General features: G+C 39.0%; 2 protein-coding genes across 2 annotated transcripts in view; both read right to left on the reverse strand.

The window, feature by feature from the left end:
• LOC140243673 (uncharacterized) overlaps nt 1–18,064 on the reverse strand; it is a 101,880-nt gene that overhangs the window by 74,834 nt on the left and 8,982 nt on the right. The gene's annotated exons all lie outside the window — the stretch shown is intronic.
• LOC140243672 (uncharacterized) lies at nt 7,854–9,428 on the reverse strand. Its single transcript, XM_072323337.1, has one exon. It carries the CDS (start codon nt 9,300–9,302, stop codon nt 7,977–7,979), a length of 1,326 nt encoding a protein of 441 aa, XP_072179438.1. The 5' UTR covers nt 9,303–9,428; the 3' UTR covers nt 7,854–7,976.

Consider the following 18,064-nt stretch of genomic DNA (forward strand, 5'->3'; position numbering starts at 1 on the left):
GTCCGCGTCATCATCATGGTTTGTTTTTATCTTGTTTGATTTGGTTTTATGCCCCGCCCCCACCATTGTCCCTCCTCCCCCCCCCCCTTTTTTTTTCCGGGCGAGTTTTTTTTTTTTTTTTTTTCTTCTTTCTTTTTTTTTTTTTTCTTATCTTCTTCTTCGTTTTTTTTTTTTTTTTCGTTTTTTGCGCCCCCAAGGAGTGGCGCCCGGGGCACGTGTCCCCCTTGCCCCCCCCCCCCAGATACGCCACTGGTTTACACACAACATTGCTCAGTCCAGACTCGGGTTCGAACCCGGGCCGCGTGATCGTGAGGCAGACGCGCTACCGACTGAGCCAACTCACCGCCCTAAAGTTTCATTAGGATACCTCAAAAGATTTTGATAGTTACGCTGTCCACAAAATTCATTACGGACGGACGGAAGGACGGACGGACAACCCGAAAACATAATGCCTCCGGCACCACTTCGTGGCGGAGGCATGAAAAAAAGAGTCACATTATTCTATATAATATAGTGTTATGACAAATGTTTCAGGATTTTGTTTTTAGCAGTTCAACCAATACCTTTTTTTTTTTCCAAGCTAGGCCTCCAAAAGCAATGTTACGATTAGTAACGTTACATTTGTCCTGTCTGCATTTTGTAGGTCATTTAACTCTTTTGCAGCCGACAAAATATCACATGACCTCCAGAATATCAAAATGCACTCACCCTCTATTTTTCCTTAACAAATTTTGAAGGAAAAATGCATAAAAAACAATGTAATTTGCATTCAATTTAATTTGTTTCCAGTCCCACATAAAGATGAAATGATTGTTTTAGATCTCGCAATCGAAAGATCAATATGAAAAATAATCTTAATGAGATTGAAAGACCCGAGTAATGAATATTCATGACATTTAATTCGGTAGCTTATATTGATGTTGTGTCCCCCTGTGGAATTGTCCATATAGGCTTACATCTGTATACATATATATACATACCTGCCAACATTTCAAGATGAAATATCTTACTCATGGATTGCAAAAATCTTATTCTATATGCAAACTGAAGTTAAAAATCTTACTTTCGGTCAAATCTTCAGAAAATACACATGAAAGGTATATCTAAATATTTTTTTAAAATCTGAATTCTCTGACAGAAAAATCTTTAATCAGAAAAGCTGATTTTGCTATTTTTAACGTAAAAAATCTTACTGAATCTGATAAAATCTTACTAGTTGGCAAGTATGTATATACTGATGTATATATGTATAGACGTGTATATGTATAATATAATTATACATATCATATATATATATATATACATATATATACATATACATATATACATGTATTATATACATATACAAAACTGCAAATTATCTACATATCAGAGGATTAAAAGAGCCCCATTGCAGTGGGCCCGGCAAACACCGCAGTGGCGGATCCAGAAGGGGGTGCAACCGGCGCACGTCCCCCTTTATTTTTCGTTAAAAATAAAAGAAATAAAAAGAAAAAAATGAAATGAAACCCGGAAGAGATACCAGAAATATTAGTTGCACCCCCCCCCCCTTTACATAATTCCTGGATCCGCCTCTGCACCGTAGTCGCGTTTTCGTTAGATTCATCGCTACCAGAATAACACCAAACTTCTCATCCTTCTTCACTCCCTTCACCAAATTGGACTTCTTCTTTTAAATAATGATACACATGGTATGAATTGTTAGTCCGATGCAGTAAATCTTCAAACTACTTTCATTGATAAATTAGAGAAATCCGCCGATGAATTTTGTACTATGAAACTAAATCCATTTTTGTTCAAAAAAGTTCTTGAGCCAGCGGACTACAGTAAAAAAAAAAAAAAAAAAAAAAAAAAAAAACAGCTAGAGTGCACGCTCACTGCAAATCAACCCCTGACTAAAGTGAGACTGGCTAAAGCCCTTTTCATTCATCTTGATACTAATACGTGTACATTCTTTGGAGATATAATGAAAACATGGGATGTGTTGAGATTAAAAAAATCATCCCTGAAAAATAAACAAAGTCAAAGAAACTATATGTAGTGACCAAAATTACGCTTACCGATCATTCATAACCCTGCTAAACAGACTAATTATATTATCCACAAAACCATCAAACTATTTTTCTTTTAAATACCAGGATAAACATATCATGGTTTTTTTTAAAGCTAATTTCCTTTATTTCATTATGGATACTCCACTGGGACACGAAGTCAGTGAATTGAAATTCTCAGTAGCTTGTGAAAAAAAAAAAATCTCTTTATACACCATTGAAAGTAGATGGAGCATCATCTGGAAGCATAAAAAAGTATAAATTAGTACAAATCCAATGTAACTCAAGATACACAATTTAAATGAATCCATATTTATTACAGTCATCTTGTTTGCACAAAATACAATTGTCCCATGAGAACATGTAAAACAAAAGGACAAAACCATTAATCTATTAATGGTACACGCGTAACTGCCTAGTAGCGTAGCATCTGAATATTCCTTGGGCCAAACGGAAGAGATCACAAAAAACAGATGGCCAGACTTTTTGCAGAACACTTTTCATTAGCAGGAAAATGCATATACAATGGACATAACATAAGATGTTAAACATGTATGACATGCAGAATATACACAATGCTTCATTAACACACTGTGATTAATGAAAGCTTTCATGCAAAATAGATTTGACTCATCTCTGTTATACACCTTTCCATGGAGCAGGTTGAGAAAAACAAAAACCGCCATTTTTAAAAGACTACCACTGTCTTTGCAATTCTAGTGGTGAATACCAACAGAAGTACACTACAAAAAAAAAAAGAATAAGAATACTCTTAATATTCTATATCATTCTACTTATATCATGGCAATATACCAGACTATACACTTTCAAGATTGACAGCCATTGGTCTCTTTTAGGCAAAAGTCTTCTTGTGGGGCAGATAAAATGATTTCTCTGTCCCGAGACAAATAAACAAATATTTCATATAAGCACATGTATATTTCATATGATCATAATTTTGATACATTATTTTTTTAAATGTCATGAATGGATGAAATGTAGTACAGTACACCAATTTACCATCACATACAATCACAATCATGTCATTCAGAATATAAATGAAATAATGACCAGACAGCAAAACAGCAGACAGCTGCAAGCAATTTTATTTTACATCACTTTGTATTCACTGTCCAGGCATGCCAGGGGATGTTTCATAAAGCTGTTTTCAAAGTTACAAATGACTAACGACTGGTAATCAGTTCTCATGTGCTATACCTATCAGCATTTCAATAACTCAGCACAAAAACTGATCACCACATGTTCTTCAGTCGTTCGTAATTTTAAGAACTTTATGAAACACCCTCTGATGGCAACGAGTGCTAGTGGACGAAGAATGGCTAGCATGCTAGGCATAAACAAGAAAAAAAAATCAACAACAAAAAACCCTACCAAACCCCAAATCAAGATTTTGGTTGTCAGTTAGATTTATACAAAGTATAGTTAAACAATCAGTGAATTTACACAGCAAAACCAGCAAAAGGTACACGTCTAATACAAGTGTATCCATAACACGGCATTGCTGGTATACAATGGGAATACCACTTTACACACATCACCTCAAAGTGCGTGTAATGATATTCCTCGTACCCAACTCTACAGGTGCATCAAAATTGAAGATACATGTAGATGTATGTAATTCTTCTTAATGTACATAGCTCACACATTATCATGGTAAAGACTAAGTTAAAAGCAAAAACAAAACAAAACAAAGAAAAAAAATGTTGCCACTAAGATCGGTGAGGCAAGACAAAAGACCAAAAGAAGTGTGTAATAGAGCTATGTCTTGTTAAAGGAAGGTGGTTACCAGGGTCTTGATTTCATGTTCAATCATAACTCTTGCTTGATCAAGCAGGGTCCAAGTACATTTAAATAACATTGCCAATTCATCTGCCACATAATTGAGAAGAGTGTAAACTATGTACCAATGGCTTTTGTACTGGACAGAGGCAGAAAATTCAATCAAATTAAAGACCAGATAAAAATTGCCAATAATTCCTGTAGGATCTGCAGCTTCATGCTGGCTGGCTAAATTCCTTGCAACTGTGCTTCCTCATCAGATTACATTGTACTAACATTGTGATACGTGCCTCATGATTTGTTGCAAATGTTTAAGGTGTAGGTGAGCATGCGACCATGCAAAGACATGTGCCATTTGAGGTTCACCTTTGTAAGCACTTTGAAAGGACTTTACAGCGGAATGGTTTCTCCCAAGTGTGCGCACCCATGAGGAGAATCATATTGCACCTTAACATGGATTTCCTGCATACTTTGCACTGCTCTCTAACAAAGAAAAGCTTCTATGGGGCTTTCTTTGGTGTTCATGTGATTTCATCCTTTTCTGTGACAAATCAAGGTAGGTTTCCCTCATAGTCTCACTAAATCAATCTGGGTTTCAGATACCTGAGTGTATTACAGTTCATCTAATAAGGCTGGTCAAGTTGTTTACTTTGTAATTTGCAGCTTGTGCCAACCTTTCTCCTCTATTAAAGACCACGTGCTGAGAAAACTAGCCCTCTTTTATCCTCTGCTGGTATGGCTTCTCCTGCTGAGGCCGATGAGGCTGTACTGGGCCCCATTTCATAAAAAGTTGATAAGATAGCAACTCTTGCTGGAATGGCAATTGTCATGACAACGACAAGAATCCAGCTTCCTGATTGGCTAATGCTATTGGAAGTTGCCATTCCAGCAAGAGTTGCCATCCTAACACCTTTTATGAAATGGGGCCCAGGTCTTCTTACCATCCACTGATGGTTTTACCTGCAACTGTGGGACACTTTGTACTATTTGAAGCACGGAATGAATTACAAAGGAGAACATCTGTGCACATTTCCTTGTCAGATTATGCTTTAACACAATCTCTTGACATTTCGCTTTGCATAGGATTGCTTGTTCTGGACACAAAATCTGCATTGCCATTCATAACAGGGTGTTACAAGTTGTATTAGCAAATGACACAAAACTCATAAATACATTTCTTTGCCAACATTCCACAATAGGTGCTAATGGTTCCTTCCACAGCATGATCATCAGTGTTCATATCGTTGGTGGTCATCCCAAACGTTGTACAGGTATACCCCAATTTTTGGTCAAAATTTTGATTTTGAGATTTTGATAGTAAACATTCCATTTTACATTCATGTACTATGAAATGTTCAGTTTCTAATTTGATTTAATTTTTGTGTAATCATCACTTTAATATAGTCATGGCATTTATTTTTTGATCATTTCCCAAAGGCGCGCATGTTAGAACCCAGTGATATGCCGTCCTCTCCTAATGACACTTCGGATAACCGCAAACACAGTGAGCGCGGTCAACGTACCATCTTATATCGGGAGCATTGACTTTGCACTTAATCTTTTGATATAGGCCTATGACGTTCATTGACCACAAGTACAGTATGTGCGGTCAACAAAACTGTCCTATACGTGGTAAATGAACATGTTCTTTGCAAACCGAATATGTAGATCTCTTGTGATTTCTTGCATTATTCCTAACAATGCAATTCGAAATATACATCATACGTTACAGTAAGAATTCAACATATTACAAAAGTAATTGTAAATGTCAAATATAAAAGTGTACCAATCATGATTGAAACATGGGTAAACTTCAAACGAGATTACAGGTTTGTATCTGCAAATGCTATTCTTACACAAAAATTACAGTGACGGCTCGGATGACCGCTGACGATACAGTATATTCATGATTTCTATCATTAGGAATTACATGTACAATGTTTTTATACTTGGAGTGGATGACATCATCTGATAATAGTGAGTGATATTTCTCCACGGTAAACCACACAGGTGAAACGACTCTACACTGTGTGTGTAATATGATTCTTTGTGCAGAATTGCATGCAAAAAGCATTATGGCCACATTCATATACATCAAAACCTCCAAAGACACACTATACATGGAATTCTCCATGCATGACGTCCACTTCAGTTGAACTAGAGAAATTTTTCATGTCAGAAAATCGAAGTGCTGATTTCATCAGGCAGATTCTTTATTTGATATACATTGTAATGTATACAGTGTAATGCAAGTTAAACTCAAACACTGCCTGTATGGGTCAGAGTTATCACTGATTTCATGATCAATCATAACAGAGCTGTGATTATACTTTGAATATCAAATTGATCTGCAACAGCACTTTTAGTGCGGGAATATAAACAGTGTACCCTTGGGTTATGCACGCCTAACTGGACAGAAGCCTTACAATGCCACCACTGGCAATCTATTGACAATGTCTGGGCACGTAAAGAATAGAAGAGGTAACATTAAACAAGGCAAGTGCCATAATATGTCTCACCCAAATGGGATATAACAGATAAAAAGAGACATAAGAGGGTAAAAATTTATGGCAAAAAAGAATAAACCTGCCATAAAAAATTATCATTGGGCCCTTAAAGTTCATTGACCCCTGCCTGTGACCTTTGACCTTGAGGTAATCATTCACTCCCCAAGGGACATCTACCATCCAAGTTTGGACACAAACGCGAGTTATGGATCAAAAGTTATCACCCATAATAGAAACGCGCCATCAAATCTTAACATTGGGCCCCAAAAGTTCGTTGACCCAGGATTGTGACCTTTGACCTTGTGGTGACCATCCACTCCCCAAGGGACATCTACCATCCAAGTTTACTCACAAATGGAGTTATGGATTAAAAGTTACGACCCATAATAGAAACGCGCCATCAAATCTTAACATTGGGCTCCAAAAGTTTGTTGACCCATGATTATGACCTTTGAACTTGTGGTGACCATCCACTCCCCAAGGGACAACTACCGTCCAAGTTTACTCACAAATGGAGTTATGGATTACAAGTTATGACCCATACTAGTAATAGAAACGCGCCATAAAAACTTATATTAAAATTGGGCTCTAAATATTTGTTGACCCCTACCTGTGCCCTTTGACCTTGTGGTGATCATCCACTCCCCAAGGGGTATCTACCATCTAAGTTTAGTCACAAACAGACCTAAAGATCAAAAAGTATGACCCATAATAGAAATGCGCCACAAAAACTTAACATTGCGCTCTTAAAGTTTGTTGGCCTATGTTTGTGACCTTTGACCTTGTGGTGACCATCCACTCCCCAAGGGACATCTACCACCAAGTTTACTCACAAATGGAGTTATGGATCAAAAGTTAGGACCCATAATAGAAAAATGCACCATAAAAACTTAACATTGGGCCCTAAAGTTCATTGACCCCTGCCTGTGAGCTTTGACTTTGAGGTAACCTTCATATTATGGTAAAATGTGAAACTTTGTATGACCCCTCTTCCCTCGAAATTTGATTGTAATTGAAGCAAAGAGTAAAGAGTTATTGAAGTTTTTGTAGCGTTCAGGACAGACGACGGACGGACAGACGGACGACTGATGGACGACAGACGGACATACACCGCAGGCAATCCCTTTTAGTCACCCCTCACCTCTGGTGGGCTCGACAAAAAATCTTAGCTACCCCATCCTTTTTTCAAAGGTTCCCCTCAATTCCAACAAAAATTCATTAAGAATGAAGTTAACACATAGATTACTCATACTACTTTTTTCATGTTGGAACGGCAGCTTTTTCTTTTTTTAATTGATGGCAAGGTATATTCCTGAAAACGTTTCTTCATGTGATCATTGAACCTGCATTGGTGGACCAATGATTCGTGGCAGATCTGGCAGGTGTACAATACTTGGGGAAGCAGGCATGCCAGCGACTGTGCAAAGACATGTGGCGATTAGGGGACCCTCGCTGAGTGAAGCACTTGAAACAAACTTTGCAGGATAATGGCTTCTCACCAGTGTGCACCCTCATATGGTGAATTTTATTTTCCTATGATATAGATTTCTCGTGCACTTTGCGCTGCTCTTTAATAGATGAGCACTTACATCGCTTCTACTCGGGCTTGCTTTGTTGTTCATATGATTTTCACACTCTCCCTCCTCACCTCAACACAGGCTGTGCTCATATATATAACCTCAGCAAACAAATCCTGGTTAGGGTTATCATCTAGTATGCTTGGATCATGCAAGGACATGTGCCCTTTGAGTGACCAACTCTTTGTGAAGCACTTTGAACAAACTTTACAGCGGTATGGCCTCTCCCCCGTGTGCACTCTCATGTGCTGATTGAGGGACCCACTCTGTGCGAAGCACCTTGAACAAACTTTACAGCGGAATGGCTTCTCCCCTGTGTGCACTCTCATGTGCAGTTTGAGGGACCCACTCGCTGCAAAGCACTTTGAACAAACTTTACAGCGGAATGGCTTCTCACCTGTGTGCAGTCTCATGTGGATCGTCATACTCCGCTTAAGAATGGTAATACCGCATACTTTACACTGCTCTCTTGTGCGCTTGTGTTTCTTGAATTGGGGCTTGCTTTGGTGTTCGTCTTTCATCCTTTTCTTCGACACATCAAGAGAGGTTGCCCTCACTGTCTCACTAAATGACTTTGGGTTAGTCGTATCACATGTGTGCATGGGACCATGCAAAGACATGTGCTGTTTGAGGGAACCACTCTGTGAGAAGCACCTTGAACAAACTTTACACCGGAATGGCTTCTCCCCCGTGTGCACTCTCATGTGCTGATTGAGGGCAGAACTCTGTGTGAAGCATGATGAACAAACTTTACATCGGAATGGCTTCTCCCCTGTGTGCATTCTCATGTGCTGATTGAGGGCAGAACTCTGTGTGAAGCATGATGAACAAACTTTACAGCGGAATGGCTTCTCCCCCGTGTGCACCCTCATGTGGATCCTCATATAATTCTTTACTATAGATTTCCCGCACACTTTGCACTGCTCTCTTTTTTCGGAAGAGTGCTTGGATCCCTCCCCCTCTGGCTTACTCTGGTCGTCATGTGAGTTCATCCTCTTCTTTGACAAATCAAGAGAGGTTGATCTCACTGTCTCACTAAACGAATTTGGGTCAGTAGTTTCACATGTGTGTATGTGACCGTGCAAAGACATATGCTGTTTGAGGGAACCTTTCTGTGAGAAGCACCTTGAACAAACTTTACATCGGAATGGCTTCTCACCTAACTGCACCTTCAAGTGGCGATACATATTTTTCTTTGATGTGGATTTCCTGCACACTTTGCCCTGTTTTCTTGCAGGAATGTGCTTGGGTCCCTTTGACTTCAGCTTGCCTTGGTGTTTGTGCAATTTCATCCTCTTCTGTGACACATGATGGGGTGCCTCTAAAGTCTCACTGAAGGAATCTGGGTTGTTGGCATTACTTGACATATGGCTGGTAAGATTTTTTTCTTGGGGGTCTGCTGCGTGTGTAAGCCTTTCTCCTCTAAGACCAAGTGCTGGGAAAACCAGCCCCTCCTTATCCTCTGCTGGTACATCTTGCCCTGTCGAGGCTGATGGGGCTGTATTAGTCTTCTCACTGTCCACTGATGGTGTGTCATTCATCATCCCTGCAATTGCCAGACACTTTGCATTACTTGCAACACGTGCAGAGTTGCAATGTTGGTCGGATCCTGCTTCATAAAAGTCTCTCTGGATTTCATTTTGATTAAGAGTGCTTGTCCGCGACACAGAATCCTCATCACCATTCAGAACAGGGTTCTTTGTTTCACCTGTTGAAATAACAAAATGACATAAAACTACATCGCATCCCTTGATTTTAAGTCAGGACTCCATAAAGGTGAAATGGGTCAATCAAGTCAGTATTGGGTTTTCATATTTTCAGAAAGAACTACCCTTCTTCTACATTATCTTCAAAGTTGGGATCCTAAAATGAATGGGAAAGTGCATTTTCAGCAGTTTCTCTACAACTTTTCTTTTTTTGTAGAGTATAATATGAGATCAGGTATATCTAAGAGACCCTTTTCATTTCTTGAAAGCCCTTTGCACACTCTTTACTTTCAAGTTTACTAACTTTTGAAGGGCTAAAGTTAATGCTTTGAAAGTTGGCATTAATCATGAACAGAATGTGCTGATAGAGCATAAAATTCAGCCTACCTGGGCCCTGTTTTATGAAGAGTTAAAATTGATTATATAGTTGATTTCAACTGCAAGTCTACGGCAGCCTGTGTAGAAAGGAAATTTAAAATCGATTTTATCTTTTGATAAAACGGGGCCCTGATACTCTTTTCATTGTTGTTGCTCCAGTGGTTTACACCCTGCATTTTGTTCTGTTCATTGCACAGCTGGCATGGTTTGGTGAAGATTAAGTGCTTGAAGAGACCCTGTACTTTAGAGACTCTTTTCTTGGTTCACCCTTCTCAAGAGTGTGCGCTTTCTTTCCAACATTTACACAGTCTAGGAGAGTCCATTTCACTTGAGCTACACATCATTGTAAAGCTTAGAGTCTGTTCTTTCAGGATCTGCCCTAAACTAAAAATCTGTGTCTCGCGACTTTTTGGTTTTGTGATGCAGGATTACATATTTACTGTATATGCTGTTATTTTTGCTTACAGATATTTTCGCGAATGACAGGGCCATAGACATTTTCGCAAGATGTTTTTACTAATTGACACCAACGCTTACGTCAAAGGGACTGTACAGTACTGCTTTGGGTTGGGATTCACGTTTTGAACATTCCTAAGTGAGATAATGAGAAACCTCTTCTGAAATATGAAAGAGCATGTAATTCTAACAGGGACTCAACATTCATTTGAAGAAAATTGGTTTTCAAATGGCCGACATATACAAAAGTGATAAAAGGCGACAGGCCACGTCGTTTATTACAATCTCTTTGTTCCACTTTGTTTTTGGATATCTCAGCCATTTCAAAACTGATTTTCATCAAATAAACTTTTGATACCCCTTAGAATTGCGTGCTCTTTGACATCTCATAGAGTGGTTTCTGAATATCTCGCAAAACATTAAAAGCCAAATCCTCACCTCGACCAGAAGTGTACACACCCTTCAATGCTCTATTAACAGGGCACATGATAACATCAAGACATTTTTGCATGGATCTAACTGTCATGCGTGAAATTCACAAAAATAACAGCTCATACAGTATATTTTATTTGCTAATGCACAAAAAAGTCACAAAGATTCATTTTCAAGCATGCAACTAAGCCTTTAATTCAATGCATTGTGGATTAACTTAGACCCAGTTTACAGTGAGTGAAAAGGCCAGGCTAGGCCGTTATTTGTGGTACCAATATTGGCCGTGCATTTGGCTCTAGAGGTAGTCTTGGCCATGGCCAAGCCGCGACCGAGCCCAGCCTTTTCTCACTGTAAACACAAACCGGGCTTAATGAGGTACCACATTTAGTCTGGCTTCCAGACCCTCTGCCCGTACTACAACTGTATTTCGCTATTCAGAATACTGATGCTTTCAACGTCGAAAACTAGTATTAATAGATGAAGGTGGTTTTGTCCTGCACAGTAATTTGTCTTCTGTAAAGGTGGCGACACTGCCGCGGGGCATAGACTTTGTTGCCACGGAGTCCAGTTGGGCAGGGGCCTGGAAACTAGTTTTTATCACATTGTGACCGGCGTCCTCTCATTAAATACATGTAGTGTTTGTTTGAACCTTCACAATTGTCTCAGTGGCATGTAGGGAATCTACCGGTCCAAAAAAGACTGTCAAACCATCAGCCTGGTAAGTTGCAAGTTGCTACCTTTGGATCATCAGATGCCACTTTTATGGTTTGAGAATAATACATGTTGGTTACATTCCTATCAGTATCATTACCTGGTGGAGCAGGGCTCTCTTGGGTGTGTCTGGATCCATGTCTTGTCTGGTGCTGTCTCAAATCTTCACTGCTTGTGAATGCTTCTCCACACTCCTCACACAGAGGTAGCTTGTAAGTCCTGACCATGATTTCTCTTTCCTTCTCCAGTTTTGGAATGGAGGAAGTTGAACATGGGTTGGCATCATAGTCTTCTGCAATTGAGAATTGAAAGATATAAATTGTATAGAATTAAAGTTACTGGCACCATTCTATAAAGATGTTCACAATTAAGCCCATTCATTTCAGTTAAATGAAAAACACTTTTGGGGAGCGAAATAGGTGAACTGTCCTTGGTGTGAAATGCTTTACTTACTATATACACTGTACTACAACTCTAAATTCGATTATGTGGAATCATAAGTTACTGGCACCATTCATGAAGATTAAAAGTACATGATTATGAAGATCACGAAGCTTATACATTTTAGTATTGGAATAAATAAATGCATTGTGAATTAGCTTAGAGCTTGTTATCTTATGTCGACATTCTTTCTATTAAAAGAAAAATGGAAGCTTTTATCTTCACAAAACTGAAGCCTTAAGCTCAATGTGATAAGGGAAGAAATGTAGGGCATTTTTACAATCTTTAGAACAGCAGGATTTTTCACTCTCCCAACTAATTTCAAATACATGTATTGTTAAAAGCATCTCACTATTACAATGCACATATCCTTTGTCAAAATATCTATTTGCCACATGTCTGAACAGTTCTTCACACAATGTAGAATTTTGATTGTTAGCTTATTTTTTGCAAAGTTTGCATTGCTAAAAATTCAAACTTCATTACCATCACAGTAATGGTAGTTGTCATGGCTGCTCGCTTGTATCTGGAGGTCTCCTGGCAGTGAAGATTCAACCTTAACAATTGTATCAGTGGTATACATGGAATCTACCAGTCCATCAAAGACTGTCAAACCATCAGCTTGGTTAGTTGTAAGTTGCTGCCTTTGGACCAGACCCACTTTGTCAGTAGATTCCACTTTTATGGTTTGAGAATAATGCATGTTGGTTACATTCCTATCACCATCATCACTTGGTGGGGCGGGGCTCTCTTGGGTGTGTCTGGATCCATGTCTTGTTTGGTGCTGTTTGAAATCTTCATTGCTTGTGAATGCTTCTCCACACTCCTCATGCAGAGGAAGCTTGTAAGTTCTGACCACATCTTCTCTTTCCTTCTCAAGTTTTGGAATTGAAGAAGTTGAGCATGGGTTGGTATCACGTTCTTCTGCAAGTGGGTATTGAAAGACATACATTGTAAAGAATTAGAAGTTACTGGCACCATTCATGAAGATGTTCATTACAAATTCCATTCATTCCCGTAATGAAAAACACTTTTGGGGAGCAAAAAGGTGAATTGTCCTTGGCAACAAATACTTTACTAACTGTATACTACAACTTTAAATTCGAGCATCTGGAATTAGAATTTACTGACACCATTCATGAAGATTAAAAGTACTTAATGATTATCACAAAGCCTATACATTTTAGTATTGGAATAAATAAATGCATTGTGGACTAACATAGAGCTTATTTTCTTATATCGAATTTCTTCCCATTGAAAACTAGAAATATCACTTAAGGTGATTAATACCCCCGCCCCGTGATGGCAGTCTTACCCAAGGAATGATCTTTCCTTGATCTTCTGCCATTTAAATGCCGTTACCATGGCAACGCAACTTCCGACACGTCCGAAAAATATGTCTTGCACATCTTCCCACCAAGACTATTGTGTGTGCCACATTTCATAAGCTTTTGTCAAAAACTGAGGAAGTAGTTCAATCCACAAGATCTTTCCTTGATCTTCTGCAATTAATATGCCGTTACCATGGCAACGCAGCTTCCGACACGTCCAAAAAATATGTCTTGCACATCTTCCCACCAAGACCAATGTGTGTGCCACATTTCATGAGCTTCAGTCGAATACAGAGGAAGTAGTTCAATCCGCAAGATCTTTCCTTGATCTTCTGCCATTTATATGCCGTTACCATGGCAACGCAGCTTCCGACACGTCCGAAAAATATGTCTTCCACATCTTCCCACCAAGATCAAGGTGTGTGCCACATTTCCTAAGCTTTGGTCAAAAAACTGAGGAAGTAGTTAAATCCGCAAGATCTTTCCTTGATCTTCTGCCATTAATATGCCGTTACCATGGCAACGTACTTTCAGGTACTGTCAAAAAATGCGTCTTGCACATCTACTACCAAAGGCACACATCTGTACCAAGTTTCATGGAAATTGGGCAAAAACTGAGGAAGTAGTTTGCAACACAAAATTTTCCATCATTTTGGCTCATAATATGAGCTGTTACCATGGCAACATACTTTTTGTCACTGTCAAGAAATGTGTCATGCTGACCTATATCCTAAGACAAACATTTAATATGAATTCCATGAGAATTGGAAGAACACTGATGAAGCAGTTTTGCCATGAAGCATTTTGCCCTATATTTTACCAATAACATGCCGTTACCATGGCAACGCACTTTTTGCCACTGCGGAAATATGTGTCTTGCACATTAACATATTCAGATGAACATCTGTACCTAATTTCATAAAAATTGATCAAAAACTGTGGGAGGAGTTCGCGACACAAGATTTGTACCCATTTTTGCCCATAATATGCCGTTACCATGGCAACGTATATTTTGGGTACTGACAAAAAATATGTCTTGCACATCTACAACCCAAGGCACACATCTGTGCCAAGTTTTATGGGAATCAGTTGAAAACTGAGGAAGTAGTTCGCGACGCAAGATTTGCAACGGACCGACCACCCGACCGCCCGGGGGGCGGGGGCATAAAAAAGGAAGCTTTTATCTTCAGAAAACTAGGGCCTGAAGTCAAGGTGATAGTGAAAAAATGTAAGGCATTTTTTCATTCTTTAGAACAGGAATTCTCACTAACCCAACTAATTTCAGATATTGTTAAAAGCATCTCACTATTACAATGAACATATCCTTTGTCAAAATATTTATCTGCACATGTCTTAACAGTTCTTTGCGCAATGCAGAATGTTAAAAGTTAACTTGACATATTTCTTGCCAGGTTTGCATTGCTAAAAAGTAAAAATTAATTACCATCACAGTCATGGTAGTTGTCATGGCTGCTTGCTTGTATCTGGAGGTCTCCTGGCAGTGACGATTCAACCTTGACAATTGTATCAGTGGTATACATGGAATCTACCAGTCCATCAAAGACTGTCAAACCATCAGCTTGGTTAGTTGTAAGTTGCTGCCTTTGGACCAGACCCACTTTGTCAGTAGATTCCACTTTTATGGTTTGAGAATAATGCATGTTGGTTACATTCCTATCACCATCATCACTTGGTGGGGTAGGGCTCTCTTGGGTGTGTCTGGATCCATGTCTTGTTAGGTGCTGTCTGAAATCTTCACTGCTTGTAAATGCTTCTCCACACTCCTCACGCAGAGGGAGCTTGCAAGTCTTGACCACGACTTCTCTTTCCTTCTCCAGTTTTGGAATGGAGGAAGTTGAGCATGGGTTGGTATCACGTTCTTCTGTAAGTGGGTGTTGAAAGACAAACATGGTGAAGAATTAGAAGTTACTGTCACCATACATGAAGATGTTTTTAACAAAGTCCATTCATTCCCGAAATAAAAAACACTTTTGGGGAGCAAAAAGGTGAATTGTCCTTGGCAACAAATGCTTTACTAACTGTATACTACAACTTTAAATTCGAGCATCTGGAATTAAAATTTACTGACACCATTCATGCAGATTAAAAGTACAAATGCAGATCACAAAGCCTATACATTTTAGTATTGGAATAAATAAATGCATTGGGGATTAACTTGGGGCCCATTTTTATCTATATCAAAATTCTTCCTTAAAAAAAAAAAAAAACCCAAAGGTTTAAATCTATGCAAAAATGAGGCCTGAAGCTCAAGGTGATAAGTGAAGAAATGTAAAGACTTTTTTTAATCTTCAGAAAAGCAAGATTTCTCACTCTCCTAATTTCAAATATTGTTAAAAGCATCTTCACTATTACAATAAAGATATCCTTTGTCAAAATATTTATCTGCCATATGTCAAAACAGCTCTTCGCACAATGCAGAATGTTAATACTTAACTTGACATATGTGACCCGCTACAACAAAATGGTCCTAAAGTCGCGCACGGTCGAAGCCGTGAAAATCGAGTTTGAAGTTAGAGCATCAAAACTGGTCAAAACTTACGATTTTCTGAATTTGACATATTATTAGAGTCTGACATGTCTTCTATCATCTGTCGAAATTTTGAAGCAAAATGATGAAAGGAAAGACCAAAAAATAGCGTTTTTCTCGGCCATGTTTTTTTGGCGTTTCAACGAAGCAGAAACTGGTTCGAACATTCGGATTAACCGCCACACATAGGCTCCGCCCCTAACAACGACCAGAGTGATCTCATTGGTCAGTTTGCTGCTTGCCGCTAACCGAGGCGTGAAGCTCGCACACTGCCCAGTCGACTGGTGCGTGCGGGCGGGTTGCGCTATGCCTAGCCGCTTCTCCTGACATCCTGGTCACTGATTGGTCGCTGAGGATACCGCCGACGCTGTGTTTGAACGAGCATTTCGGCGGTTGCCAGGGCTTAACTTCTATTGTCCGGAGGTGAATACTGACATGCGTGTCTCTTGATTGTGATTGCGTCGCAAGGAGAACTTTTAGGGCGCTTTTTTCGAAATAGTGATTTCCCAGACGTCTTGACATGCTCTCTTTTAAACATCGATATCTCCGCAGCCAATTATTTCTATAAGACGTGTTATATATCAATTTAAAGCAGAAAGATTAGGGAATTGTGTCATGCAATTTTCAAATAATCGACCTCGCCCGACTTTAGGATCATTTTGTTGTAGCGGGTCACATATTTCTTGCCAGGTGTGCACTGCTAAAAATTCAAAATTCATTACCATCACAGTCATGGTAGTTGTCACGGTTGCTTGCTTGTATTTGGAGGTCTCCTGGCAGTGAAGATTCAACCTTGACAATTGTATCAGTGGTATACATGGAATCTACAGGTCCATCAAAGACTGTCAAACCATCAACTTGGTTAGTTGCATGTTGCTGCCTTTGGACCAGACCCACTTTGTCAGTAGATTCCACTTTTATGGTTTGAGAATAAGGCATGTTGGTTACATTCCTATCACCATCATCACTTGGTGGGGCGGGGCTCTCTTGAGTGTCTCTGGATCCATGTCTTGTTTGGTGCGGTTCGAAATCTTCAATGCTTGTGAATGTTTCTCCACACTCCTCACGCAGAGGAAGCTTGTAAACCTGGACCACAACTTCTCTTTCCTTCTCAAATTTTGGAATAGAGGAAGTTGAGCATGGGTTGGTATCATGTTCTTCTGTATTAAAGTGGGTATTGAAAGACAAACATGGTAAAGAATTAGAAGTTACTGGCACCATTCATGAAAATGTTCTTTACAAATTCCATTCGTTCCCGTAATGAAAAACACTTTTGGGGAGCAAAAAGGTGAATTGTTCTTGGCAACAAATGCTTTAATAATTGTATACTACAACTTTAAATTCGAGCATCTGGAATTAGAATTCACTGACACCATTCATGAAGATTAAAATTACAAATGCAGATCACAAAGCCTGTACATTTTAGTATTGGAATAAGTAAATGCATTGTGGATTAAGATAGGGCTTATTTTCTTATATTGAAATTCTTCCTATTGAAAAAAAAAGGAAGCTTTTATCTTCAGAATATTGGGGCCTCAAGTCAAGGTGATAAGTGAACAAGGAAAAGTAGAAATTACGTGGTGCATAATATATGTTCCCGCCGGAAGTAGCATTTTGTAGCAAAATGTACAATATAGGTCAAAAATCAATGTCAAAGGTCAAAGAAGTCAAAGGTCAAAATTCTGTGTAGAAGTTTTGAAGCCCTCACCTTGTGCCATCACATTAAGCAAACAGAATCGAAATCGGGTTAGAAATGGCGAAGGAGTAGCATTTGTAGCCAATGTATAATAAAATGTAGGTCAAAAATCAAGGTAAAAGGTCAAAGAAGTCAAAGGTCAAAATTCTGTGAAGTTTTGAAGCCCTCACCTAGTGCCATCACATAAAACAAACGGAATTGAAATAGGTATAGAAATGGCGAAGGAGTAGCATTTTGTAGCAAAATGTACAATACAGGTAAAAAATCAAGGTCAAAGGTCAAAGAAGTCAAAGGTCAAAATTCTGTGTAGACGTTTTTATGCCCTCACCTACAGTAGTGCCATCACATAAAGTAAACGGAATCGAAATCGGGTTAGAAATGGCGAAGGAGTAGCATGTTGTACCCAAGCCAATGTACAATGTAGGTCAAA

This window comes from Diadema setosum, chromosome 20 (genome assembly GCF_964275005.1).
Source record: "Diadema setosum chromosome 20, eeDiaSeto1, whole genome shotgun sequence".
Taxonomy (NCBI): Eukaryota; Metazoa; Echinodermata; class Echinoidea; order Diadematoida; family Diadematidae; genus Diadema; species Diadema setosum.

Coding starts and splice junctions, on each gene's coding strand:
- LOC140243672 (XM_072323337.1), bottom strand. CDS start 9,302: ATGTCAAGTAATGCCAACAACCCAGATTCCTTCAGTGAGACTTTAGAG.